Raw genomic sequence first — 13,282 nt, 5'->3', positions numbered from 1 at the left:
GGTTGACTCACAGGAAGAAACGGGTGAAGATTAGCAGATTGCAAGTATTTATTAGTCAATGTTACAGGAAGTGTCTAGATAAGAGGGTGCTGCCCATTCTGTAGATAAGAAAATTTTAACAATTATTAACTGAAAAGTAATACACTTCATTAGGCCCCCAAGGGATGTTTGCTCAACTCAGTTTTAACTGCTATGCACAAGGGTGCCCCAGGGCACCTGGCCCCAAATGGGAGTGTCTATTTAAAACTCCTCATTTTTTCTCAAAGACTTTCAGAATGGAAAATGAAAGCAATTTAGCTCAAAACCTGTGATTTTTAATAGATGGTTATATCTGAATAGGAACTTGAGCAAATTAATAAAAGTTAAAATTATCAAGAGCTATAAGCCGGAATCTATCCTGGGCATATCATTATTTGCAGAAGGTTCCTTTAAGACCATTGATTTTTGGACCAATTAGCAATGACCTGTTAGAGCTTTGTGCCACTATTTGAACAGATGAAGCTGCCTCACAATGAATGAGGCCGACACCGACTCATCCATATTTGCCCAGCGCTGTGTACTGTGACTCACAGGCGCTCTCCAGGGTCTCAGAAAGGACATTTCCCAGCTCACAAGTTCTGACTTTCTCTCTCCAGGAAGACAAACTACAGTGCTATGGGGGCAGGGGTGGAGAGGAGAGACTGGTAGCAAGCAGGTGGAGAAGTTGGCAGGGCACTTTGTTCCTTTGGAACACCATTTTCTGAGGGGGGGGGGAGTTGGTTGGGGTCTGCCCTACGAAGTCATCTGGCCATGTCTTTGGACACACTCTTGGAGGGAACCTTTGAATAGCCAGCTTCATGACCACCCGCTGCTTGCCTCCTCCTCCCCTTTTCTGCTCTTCAGAGAAACTTTTCATTCAGAGCATGGCCGCTTTCCGCCCAAAGCAAGGCCAACCTGACAAGCCGTGTGCCACAGGCATAGTAAGGAGACGGGTGGGAGCACAATGCCTGCTGATTGCTCCAGTAAAGCTCTCTGAAGGCACCTTGCCTGGACTCTGGGGATCCCTCAGAATGTAGGCTAAGGGCACTTCTGGCATTCCCTCCCCACCTCACGGGGTTTGAAGTCACGTCCAGTCGTTCTGAATTGAATTTTTCCATGTTGAAAAGCTTAAATATAAACCAGGTAGTACAGAAAATTGAACTGGCACTTTTCCCCAGGATTGTGAGTTCACTCTTTGATGGCATGTGGGATCTATGCCAGTTTAACTGCCATAGCTTCTCCAATGACTCCTGAGAGCTCTAGTTTGGTATGCATACTAGGAATTCTATAGCCCTCCCTCACAAAAGCAGTGGTTTTTGTTTTAAAAAAGTGCCAGTACTCATATATAAGGTTGCATTTGTGTAAAAATAACCATGCCCAAATATCACCGCGAAAATAAACCTGATTGACTTTGGATATGGACTTTATTTTGATGTTTAAGTAAAGTTTATTTTGATTTGATATTTTGAAAAAACAAAAAAGACAAGAAAAATCTTCACTGTTTTTCTTACAATGTAAGGTGACATATATAGCAGCTGTTTACCAATTTTCTTGACAATACGAACTTTTCTTGACAATAATTTAGCAGTGATTGAATTAAACTCCTCATCATTAACTTTTTCTGGTCTGTAAAAATTCCATAGGTATTTGGGATTTGAAAAATTAATTTAGGGGTTCCTCCATGGAAAAGAAGTTAGAAAACACTGCCCTAAGAGAATAAAAAAATTACAGGTTCACTTAGAAGGCCGCTGCTATTTACAACAACAACAAAAAAGGGGCTGGGTCAATTTTTCTTTCTCACACTTTAAAACTTATCTTTAATTATATTTTAAGTGCCTAAAGGGAAGTGGCAACTTGCCAGCTGGCACTATCCCCTAGACATCTGTACATTAGGCTCTTCTAAATGATCTTGAACTCTGCAAAAACTATGGCCTTGGTTGTGAGAATTGGCATGTACACATCTAGGGGCTCATTGCAGATATTCAGCTATATCAGGGCACTCAGGGTGAGTCAGTAAGCACAGCCCTTGCAGTATATGCCATTTTGAATTTGCACACGTCTACTCAGGGTATCTCTGGCTAAGAGCATGTCTGCCTCTGCTTTTGGCTTGTGATGAAATATCCAAAATCCTTGGGAAAGTTGCATTGATATTTCTGGATGTAAATATTCCAGTAGCTGTTTAGATAATGTACAAGATGATCGTCTTCAGATGGAAACCCCCTTTCATTACCTCCAAGATAAAGTTTTTTAAAAATGATGAGCAATCCATTGTCTGCATAATGACATGCAAGAAGGGATCTAAGCAAAAAAACCATCTGACTAATTCCTACACTGAATTAACACCTGCCACACTAAAATGGTTTCTGTATTGACTCACTCTTGGCTAGCAGGATGAAAAACATAGTTGACCAAGAACTTTTATTCTAAGCATTTGCTCTTCAGCTGGTCTTGCACTTATAAGCACAGCTGCCATTTCTGGCCATCTCTTCCACGTTTTACATTTTTTAAAGTTTTGCCTTAGGATCTTCCAGTATTTGGTCAGCCACCACCCAAGGAAGGGCTGCGGTTCAGTGGCAGAACATCTGCTTTGCATGCAGAAGGTTCCAGTTTCAATCCTCGGTATCTCTAGTTATCAAGAACAGACAGTAGGATCAGATTATGTAAATGACTTCCTGAGGCCTTGGAGAGCTGCTGCCAGTCAAAGTAGATGAAACTGAACTTGAGAGGCTAATAATCCAACTCCGTAAAAGGCAGTTTCACATGTTCAGGGTTATCTGGGTTCCCTCACCCACCTAATGCCTTCTTACTAGCTTTAGCATGGCTTATCGACTCCAACCTGCTCAGCTCTGTGCGGGACCTCAACTCCAACTGAGACTTTTCGCTCGACTTTGTCCTCGAGTAGGATTGGGAAAGGTGCTTTGTATTCTTTGGCTTTTTAGCGGGCGGCTCCAAAGGTCTGCTCGGCTCTACCGGCACCGATTTCTCTCTGGGCTTCGACCATGCCAGTTCCAATCTCGCCACAGACCTGACTGACACTACCGATCCCACCCTGGAGCAGAGATCAGGGGTAGATGAAGGCCGAGATCCCTTGGCTGTCAGCAGAGGGGCCTGATCTTTTGGGGATTGGTGTCTTAGCAGTGAACATCTTTTCCCACAACACAGCTTTGAGACGAAACGCCCTCTCATTACGACCCTTGGGAGTGAACTGGCGGCAAATAGCACATGCTCCCACATTATGCCCCTTGCCAAGGCACAGGAGACAGAGATCACGTTGATCCGAGTGTCTCGTCTTATTAGCACACTGAACACATTTTTTAAACAGAGCCTTTACCTCTGCCATAGTGGCCTAAGTAATGGGGCTCAGAAGGGAATGCCAAAATCGTCAAAGTTAAAGTCTGAGATCCCGAAGAAAAGTCAAGCCAATCCGTAGCTCAATAAAACTGTTTAACTCACACAAGTCCAGTCCAGAATCCAAAAGAGAAATCAAGTTGGTCCAAAAGGTTCAAGCACAAAAATCAGTCAGCAATCAAATAAAAAGGAACGAAGCACACAAGCCAAGATCCTCTCCTCGTGGCAGCTGAGAGAGAACTGGGAGGAAGAGGGGTTGCTCTTCCTTTATCACATGCCCATTTTGGTGGGGAAATGGGTTGCTACATGAATCAGGAGAAGCAGCTCCTAAAGGAGTTTTTTAAAAGCTATAAAGATTTTTCGGAGTGGCCAGCCTGCGCGCAAGCGCAGTCCCATGTGGGACTGCGCAGAAGAACTACGATGAAAGGTAGGTAGAGGCCTAAAACAACTGCCTGAAGGGAGGATGATTAGCATGCTTCTCCCCTCTCTCTGTGATTGGCCAGCAAGAAGGTAACAAATTGGAGCAGACAGGATTGTCAGGAGAGAGTCAAAGCTTGGAATCTGACCAGGGAGGGTCAGAGCGAGAATCCTCTGTGTGAGGAAAAGAACGGAAAGTTTGCCCTAACTGGGACAGCTTAAGATTCATGTAAAGCTTTTAGTAGATAGGAAAGCCATCACTAATTTTACTCAGACAAGATAGAACTGAAAGTGTGTGGTTAGCAGAAGAAGTGAGTAGTAAGGAGACTCTCCTTCAGCTGAGAGAACGGGATTATGTCTTTAGTAGAAGAATAATTCCTGCCCAGTGTCTGGAAAGGAGGTTTTAACTCTGTGGAGAACCCTGGGCCTGGAGTAAAAGGAAAAGAGAGCTGTGGGCCCCTGCTTTTCCTCTACTTAAATTTGGGCTGATTAATAAACTAACTATATATATGTTCTTCAAGTGTGGGACAACAGGAATTCTAAAATACAAGCTACCAAAAGGCTTCCCAGCCCCAGGAAACAACCTCGTCAGTTTTGGAGGGAAAAATCTACCTTCCTGGGGGGTGGGGAGGGGGGGCGTCAGGGTCTGTCTGCACGAGCCAGGACAGAGCCAGGCAAGGCAAGTCATGTCATACAGGCCAACCTCTCTTGTGATTGGCAAAACACTAAAATGCAGTTTGAGAGAAGAATGATCCCTATCCAACCAAAGTATATTGAGAATATTTGGCACGATCCAACCGAAATGCTTCAAAGGGCACATCTTTAGGCTTCACTGCAATGCAAGAGCTGATTTAGATTTAAGTCAAGATTAAAGATTTAAGATTTTGATTTAAGTCAAAATCTAGCAGACTGTACCTATAGCTCTATGGATAAGCATGCCATTTTGTTCAAAATACGGGAGCTGAAGGAAAATCCTGCAGTATCTCTGAATGAAGTACTACTTAAGCAAGAGCAACAGCCAAAGAAGGAAGCATGAAAATAGGAGCTACACATGAATACAGCTTGGTGGTTGCAACTCTAAGAATGGCAAGAACTTTTTAAATAGGCTGCTGACGTAGCCATGACATAGACGCTGAAGAGAGAATGTTGCCCTTGGGGCAGATCTTTTACCACCTGCTCTGGTCCTTTTCCCTCTTCCATTGATTAGTTGTTGTCAAGGTAGATTTGTTGGGTTTTGTATGTATGCATTTGAGGCCTGTTGCTTCTTGTACTGTAAGCTGCTTTTAGTTTACACTCAGTGGAAAAAAGTAGGGTAAAAGTATTTAGATAGACAGACAGGTAAGTAGATTTATATCTTCCTTATCAATAGTCCCAAAGCACCTAAATTATGGAACCATGCTGGTCCCCCTCCTGCCTGTTAAACTAAAAGGTTAAACTAGAACATAATTATTTTGAAAGGCTTTTTAGTATAGGGTAAATTATTTACTGCAATCATTCTTTTTAACTTGTGATAAAAACATGTAGATTAGTTGCAACAACAGTTCAAAAACTTCAGAAATGACAGATATGATAGTCTGCGACATATTATACTGTATCTCTGAGGCATAAAAACACATAGCAAACAACCTTGATGGAGGTGATATAATCATGAAGAATATATAATACAAGATGTCCTCCTCCACTGTTCATTTTGAACTTATGACTCTATTGCTCTCCCTGATTTTATTATTGCTGCTCAGCTCATGCTTACTGCTACAATGTAATTTTATTATTCTTGTTTTACTGCTGCTAATTTTCTGATGTACTTTATATTGTGGGAGATTTTGTGCACTTTTTGCTGTTTTGTACTTTTAACAGCTTTATCTTTGGTTTGTAAGCCACCCTGGATGGCAGGACAGAAATTATCTAAATAAATGAAGCAATAGAGAAAAAATAAAATTCACTTAGAACAATTAAAACTATAGAATGTCATCTTCATTCATTGCTTAAAAGTTTATCATAAGTTTAATAATTTTTAAAAATAACAAATTACTTAGTTGTTCTTTACAGAATATTCCTAATAGCACAACTAGCTGATACAGCATCTCTGGGGGCAACCTAGGGATGCCCCAGCCATTTTATCTCAGGATTTCTGTTTCTTTAAAAATGCTGTGGGGGCCCTGCTGATGATCATGGCATGGAGGGAGGAGAGGCTCCTGTCCTTCCCACCCATTGCCATTTTTCAAGAGCCCAAGTGCTTTCGGGTTTGGGTTTTTGAAAAACAGCAAGGGGGGGACCACTCTCTCATGTCATAGTCCCAAGCAGGATCAGGCCTCATGGCATTTTAAAAGCAACAACAATCCTGAGGTAAACTGGTTGCAGCATCCCTGGGCTGTCCCTGGGGACACTGTATCATCAAGTTGCGCCTTAAATGGCTGTCATATTAAGGACCCCACAGAAAAATCTGTGCTCCCCAGTGGAACTCACAGCTCAAACAGAAGCAGAGTTTCTTTACCTAATTTGGGAGGAGGGGTGCTTCTTCTAAGCCTAACTTCAAAGGTTTTTCTTTTCTCCTCCAGGCCCTGCAAATCTGCCTAGAGGAGCTTGCTACTAGCAAAAATAGTGTGATCAATCGGCTGAGAAAAATCCACAACAAACTGTAAATGTTGTGCTTGATTCTCTGGAAGAAAGGCAGACTATAAATCACATAAATATATACACATATAAATAGTAGTGATCTCTCTGAGAGATCATCCAAGTAGCCAAAAGCCTACACAGACAACAAAAAGTCCCAGACTCAAGCGCAGGCCCAAGAGACATCCCAAAGTACTTACTCAAGGGCAAGTGAATTCTTATCTGCCAGCTGGAGGGCAGAATGAAACAGGGTAAGCAAACCACGCTTACAAAAACAGGTGGAGATTCCCAAAATAAACAAACCGGTTCCCCTTCCTGATAAGGCTGAACTTTGGCAGCATGCAAGCCCAAAAATATTCTTTTCTTGAACTCCTTGATACATTGGCACAATCATACAAAGAAACATGAAAAAAAAAATGGAATTATGAGACAGCGCATGCCAATGAAATAGTAGTAATAAAGAACAAAGAAAGACTTTGACAACAACTACTGGGTAATTTATTTCTTTTGCTTTAAGAGAATGTCAAAGACGCCCACTGCTTACTCTCAATACATCAATCAATCTTTGTTTTTAAGTCACTAGCTGTATCAGCTTTTATGTAAATATGTAAAAAAAAAAAGTAACAAATTATCCTGTAAAAATAACAAACGCATTAGAAGGTTAATATGGCCAAGTTTTTTTTAAAAAATGCAATGCAAAATTGCATTAAATTAGCCTAGACACAATTTGCAAGATTGCAGTTTCATCAGTGCGAAGCATGGCTTGGATTCACCAGAACTTTTCTGCAGATGGAATGACTGCGGGGGGAGGGGGAGGTGATGGAATCTGTGGAAATGCTCCAGTGGATCCAAACTGAAGTACATAAAATATTAAGGATTACAGTCCACTTATACTGATGCAGTGAATAGAATAGAAGGAGTGCAGCCATACAGCTATAGCTAAAACAACACTTGAGAGGGGACTGGGATTAAAAAACATCACTTTAGCTGACAGTCCTGACCAGAAGTAAAATTCAGAACAATGAGAAGACTCCTACAAAGATCTGCCTCAGCTTCCAGCCAGCCCCATATACTCAACTAACTTTTTGTTACCTTTTGGCCAAGCTGCTGATTCTCATTTTGCAGCTCCACAAACTTAAAGCTGCTCTCTTCAGTGCTAAGAGATGCATCCCGGAGTTCCTGGATGATATTTTGTAAGCTCTGGTTGTCCTTTTCAAGCTTCAAGATACGGCTTGATGCACATTCATTCAGTTCATATACAAAAGATTTCCTTGCTGTTGAAATACAACATTCAAAATAACCAGTTGTAACACGATAACAAACTCTGATCGGCTTCCAGGAATATAAGATTTATTTCTTTATCATATGCAAATCAGCTGACCGTAGGTAAGCACATTCCCCTTTAGAACAAGAAAGAGAACTCCATTCCATCATACCATGTTTTCATTGCCTGCTCATACTCAAGTGTCGTTTTCCTCTCCAATCTTCTCCCATAAGTGACAGTGATAACATATAAAGTCAAATCAGAGTGAGGGCAAGAAATAAGTCACTCTGTTGACTTGTGACCCTAATTAGAAAACTGAGAGCAGGATTTGACCCACCTCCACCCCACAGCTCCTCCTCTCCTTAGATCAGGGCAGTTATCCAGCACAGACATGAACAACAGTTAAGGATAACAAGAGTTGCCAGAAGCTCCCCAAACAGGTGGCAAAGCTGTGTCAGGGGTCTGGGAGCAGGTGTCACTTCACCCTGTCGTTCCCAATGCCAGGCCCACCACTCCCTAACTTGCTGACACCAAAAGAAAAAAAAAAGGGGTGGAGTAAAAGTAAAGGGCAGGAGAGAAGGGAAGTGGAGGAGGAAGAGGTGGGGGAGCTACCACTGTGACAAAACTAAGGTGTGGGATGGGGGGGGTGGTAGGAAGCACTAGGCAGGGAAGCCTGCAGCAGTGGGTGGGGGGCACAGCAGTAGTCAGGTGCAGCTCCTTGCAATCTCCTTCCTTGGTTCTTGCAGGTGCAAAAAATATGCACAGGCAGGTACAAAATGAGCACAGAAAACATGCACAAGCATGTATACAATCACTCCTGAAAACTGTACATATATTTATTTACCACATCTCCATGCACTGGAAAACCATGATTGACAGCAGCTGCCCAATGTGCGTACACATGTTAAAAGAGATACATGTATGTTTTTTAGGAATTCTTGGCACAAGACTCCTGAACCTCATGATTTGTTAGCAATACTGAGCAAGGAGCCCCAGCTAGCAGCAAATGTCAGCGAAGTTTTGTATTAGGTTTGACACTGAAGGTCTCTCAAAGCCTTGTAAGTAGTTATGTGGAGCGTTCCAAAATACCCACACACATATAATAACATTCGATTTATATACCACCCATCTGGACAAATTAATGCCCACTCAGAGCGGTTTACAAAGTATGTCATTATTATGTTTGTTTCAGGCGGGTGTTGGTCTGTAGTAGAAGAGCAAGATTCAGGTCCAGTAGAACCATGAAGACCAACTAGATTTCCAAGCGATGAGCTTGTGGAAGTCAAAACTTTGACTCTTGAATGCTCATACCTTGGAAATCTAGTACACCTTTAAGATACTGGACCCAAATCTTGCTCTCATACACACAGGGAAGTTCTCACTTACTGCCCTTTATGATATTCTTGCTTCCCTTACCCACTTCCAGTTGGGAATATCGACCTTTAAACAATTTTCGAGAAGTGGCAACATTTAAAGAGAGGTAAACCATTCCATGTATCTTACTGTCTGACAGGTCTGTGCTCTTTGAAAGCTGTTCCAGTTCCCTGCCCAGATATACAGACTCGTTCATGCTTTGCTTCTGTGCAATTTCTAGCACCATATTCTCTTCTAGCAGCTCTTCAATTCTCTTTTTGTCCGTATCCCTATCCTATATAGAAGAGATAAACAGAAACACACATATCTAGTTTATTATTAACTAGAGATTCAAGCCTGTACGTTTAACAAGAGTATTATGTACTAAGCCAAATTCTAAATTCCTTCAGCCTGATACTCGCAAGGAGTTGTAGTGTCTCCAGCCAAATAGTTCACAGCCATAAACCATAACATGGTCATGATCTCACAGTCCTTCAAAAACGTGAAGGGGAAGTGTCCGGCCCTTTGGGTGACTGGTTATCTCCAAATGCAAAAAGTCACAGTGTCTTATTGTTCCAATACAGTACAACAAAGGTTGAAAGAAAACAAACAGTGAAAAACATAAAGCAATGGCTGGAGATGGCCCACAAACTACTAGTCTGCAGCAACAAGGGGGAAATACTGTTGTCTTTCCCAGTTCACACCTCTTTTTGTCTGAACCAGAATTCTCATAGGGTTACAACGGGTCACAGCAAACCTTCAAAATGAAATCCCCCTTCAAATGGGGGCAATTTTCATTTTGTCTTGTGCTTGTAATGCACCAATCTGTCTCCTAGTCATCTACTATCTGAATTTTTTCCTCCTATACAGCCTGTTTATATGCTAAACCTGCCATAACATGCCCCTCTTTGCAATCCACACTGAATTCTCTGAAATCTTATTAAAACATAATCAATACAGGAGTCATACAAAAGGTTTAAGAAGAACAGTCACTGAATTGCTCATTTTGACATAGCAGGGATGTGGATTCTAGCTATGGATTTTTATAATAAAATTAGTGTCGCTTTTCTCCCCAAGAAATCAAACACATTTTTGATTTACTAGGGAAACAAGCAAGTTTAATAGAGTGTGTGCAGCCAAACTGACCAAGTTGAGCCACGTTTTTATAACCTCTCAATTATATTACTGTGACGCACTCTATAATAGATGGCATCTTCAAGACAACCCAGCTTCTACAGCCGGTTCAGAATGTGGCAGCACAACTGTTGTTAGGGGCTGGTTATTTGCAAACACATCTTGACAATTTTAACACAGCTTTTTTGACTCTGTTTATTTCCATGTTCAGTTCAAGGTGCTGATTATGACCTTGGAAGCCTTCATGGCCCAGAACCCATGTATTAAAGGACTCTCTCTCCTCGTGGGTCCCCATGTACTAGCTATGCTATTCAGATCCCCGCTTTCTGGTTCTTCCATTGTTAAGGGCATCCTGCCTGGCATCAACAAGGTCCAGTGCTTTTTCTGTGGTTGCTCCCATTTTTATGGAACAGGCTCCTACCAGAGGTGAGGGGAGTGCCATCCTTGGAAACTTTTAGGAGACTCTGCAAGTTACTCTATTCTACAGAATATTTGACGGACTGTAGACTTCGGGAATTTTATTGCACGTTATTAGGTGTTACAACATTTACTTCAGTGGGGGAGGATTTGGTTTTTTTATTTTTGAAATTATGTATTACAAGCTGCCTTGTACTATGGAGAAAGGCAGGATATATATGTTTAATAAATAAAAATGTGTTTAAGGAATTCTTGAACTTTGTGCAGAAAGCAAACATGAACTGGAGATACAGAGAGACCCATTTTTACTGGCCAATCAAAGTGCTTCAGAACGCCAAAACAAAAGCATACATTCTATGTCATGCTGAACTAGACTGTTTAGAAAGCAAAACATTTTACTGATTATTTATGCTATTAAAAAAAGAAATGCCCTTTGACAATATATAATAAGGAAGATAGAAAACTTTCATTTTAACAAAATCTCTGCCAGAGTAAACAGTACACCGCCATGATATTTTGAACACTGGCCATTTTTTTCTTCTCATGTCCTTGCATACTGGGGTTGACCATGGATGTCAATTTGGTTCTTAATATTTTCATATCTCTCAATCTGTTTCCAAAACATTTTACCTTCTATACTCTGGTCAGCTCAACAATAGAACTCATTTAAAACAAGAAAATCCCCTTGGTAATTAAGGACATCACACCCTACCAGTTCTATGTCATGAAGTTTGGATTTCAGCTGCAAATTTTCCTTTTCAACTTCATGCAGTTTGTCACCACGAGCCCTCGCTAGCATCAACTGTTCTTCAAGCATTGTTTTAGTTTCAATTAGTATAATGTTGTCTTCTCTAAGCTCCTGCAAATTAAGAAAAAAAAGTCAAGCAAGTTCACTCAGTTGAGTTTCTTCAATGTTTACAAAACCAGGAATTTTTATACGACAGTCACAGAAATGCAAGGCATTTGAATAATAGATATCTGACTGTCTATAATCACAAATACCATGTCTTTTTCAAAGTGGAAACTGCATACAGAAACAACACACAGTAGGGAAACAACCTAGATTTTCAAAATCTTTAAGTAGATAGGAAAAACTCATGTTCCACAAGAACAAAAACTCCAAAACCTAACTCATGCCTATGAGATGAATGAAAGCAAGGCAGCGGCTACTACTCAGCAGCAATCTACACATCACATTCGTAGTTAGATCAATACGGGTAGCTGTATTAGTCTGTCTGTAGCAGTAGAAAAGAGCAAGAGTCCAGTAGCACCCATAAGACTAACAAAATTTGTGGTAGGGTTCCTGAAGAAGTGAGCTGTGACTCACGAAAGCTCATACCCTACCGCAAATTTTGTTAGTCTTATAGGTGCTACTGGACTCTTGCTCTTTTCTACTATCACATATGCGGTGTTTGCCCCAAAGACTCTTCTTCATTTCAAAGTGCTCTCAGGAGAACAGAGGTGAGAACAGAAGGGAGTAGCCATTCATGGCCCCTGAAACACTTCCTGCTTCCACCTGGTTCAAGACTTGTGTTTTTAATGTCTACTTGGTACCAAACCATGAGGGAGGGGACTGCACATATGCAACAAAGCCAGTTTTGTGCGTGGATCCTAAATGATCCCGAAAATCTCCATTCGACTGTGATGCAGGTAGGCAGGATGGGATATTGCCCTAGAGATGGTTACGCCTGGCCTGTAAGGGCAGGATGGCTACACCTAGCCAGTAATAACAGCCTGGTAAGTTTCATTCCAGAGGAGAACATCCTCCTGTTTAATACTTCTCACATCCTTCCTTGCATACAACCTGCAAGCTTTGCATACAGTCCCCAAAAATCCCAGGGGCAAAGCCATTCCTAATCTTGTGGAATAGTTATTTAGCCAAAGTCCTATTGGTGGGAGTTTTGAATTAGAGCTGCACTTTGCTACTGGACACGCAGGAAGGCCACACCTTCCTAGAACCAGCTGGAAATATGGAACTTGGCCAGGCAGTCCCTTATCAGCTCCATCAGTCCAAGGACTGCCATCAGCAGCCAGCTGTCAGAGTCCAAGCATATGGATGGACTGCTTTCCCTAGCTTTCCTCTGTATTTTCCCAAACCCTAAACTGTACTCTCTTGTTCTTCTGGATATGCTTAAAAAAATAAATCTTATAAAATTAGATTTTTGAAAGAATGAGCTAGGATCTGTTCATCCCATGACCTTACTACTACCCATGACGCATGCTATTTTGAGAGAAGGCCTGCTCCACGGAGATATGAAAGCCCTTATGACACTCAGCCATTTCCACATGGGTGATTTGCCTTGGGTTCAATGCTGTTGGAAAGTGGTTTTTCCCCACAGCATCTGTGCACCATCTGCATTTTCTTCACTTTTCTGAGACCTTACCCTAACCTGTTTTGATGTGAGATTTTGGGAAAGACTGCAGGAAAGCCAGGCTGGCTGCTGTGAGGTAAGGGAAGTCCAGATTTTCCCAGTCCTGCCCATACAACAGCCGGTCCATGTGACGGCCACTCCCTCTGCTTGCGTGCCACCAGTGGGCATTTTAAAAACAGCAACTGACATACTGATATAATGGTATAACGGTATGTCCATTACCCTTTAAAAAAACAACTTGGATGAAGTCCCTGGTAGAAGGTGGCGAGGCAGGCTGCTGCTGCGGGGACTGGGGCAGTGAAAATCCAGGTGAAAATCCAGGTGTTCAGTGGGGTGCCGCAGGGCT

The 13,282-nt window shown here is 41.8% G+C and overlaps 1 protein-coding gene across 2 annotated transcripts in view; it reads right to left on the bottom strand.

Moving 5' to 3' along the window:
- The window catches only part of CCDC88C (coiled-coil domain containing 88C), a 146,555-nt gene that overhangs the window by 34,449 nt on the left and 98,824 nt on the right, over positions 1–13,282 (bottom strand). For both annotated transcript variants that reach the window (XM_054970923.1, XM_054970924.1), the window contains exons 11-13: positions 11,277–11,423; positions 9,164–9,308; positions 7,489–7,670 (exon numbers count right to left, since the gene is read on the bottom strand). In XM_054970923.1, coding sequence (XP_054826898.1) covers positions 7,489–7,670; positions 9,164–9,308; positions 11,277–11,423 — 474 coding nt within the window. The remainder of the gene's footprint in view (positions 1–7,488; positions 7,671–9,163; positions 9,309–11,276; positions 11,424–13,282) is intronic.

The sequence above is a fragment of the Eublepharis macularius genome, chromosome 2, assembly GCF_028583425.1.
Source record: "Eublepharis macularius isolate TG4126 chromosome 2, MPM_Emac_v1.0, whole genome shotgun sequence".
Classification (NCBI taxonomy): Eukaryota; Metazoa; Chordata; class Lepidosauria; order Squamata; family Eublepharidae; genus Eublepharis; species Eublepharis macularius.
This window is presented reverse-complemented; position numbering and strand designations above follow the sequence as displayed.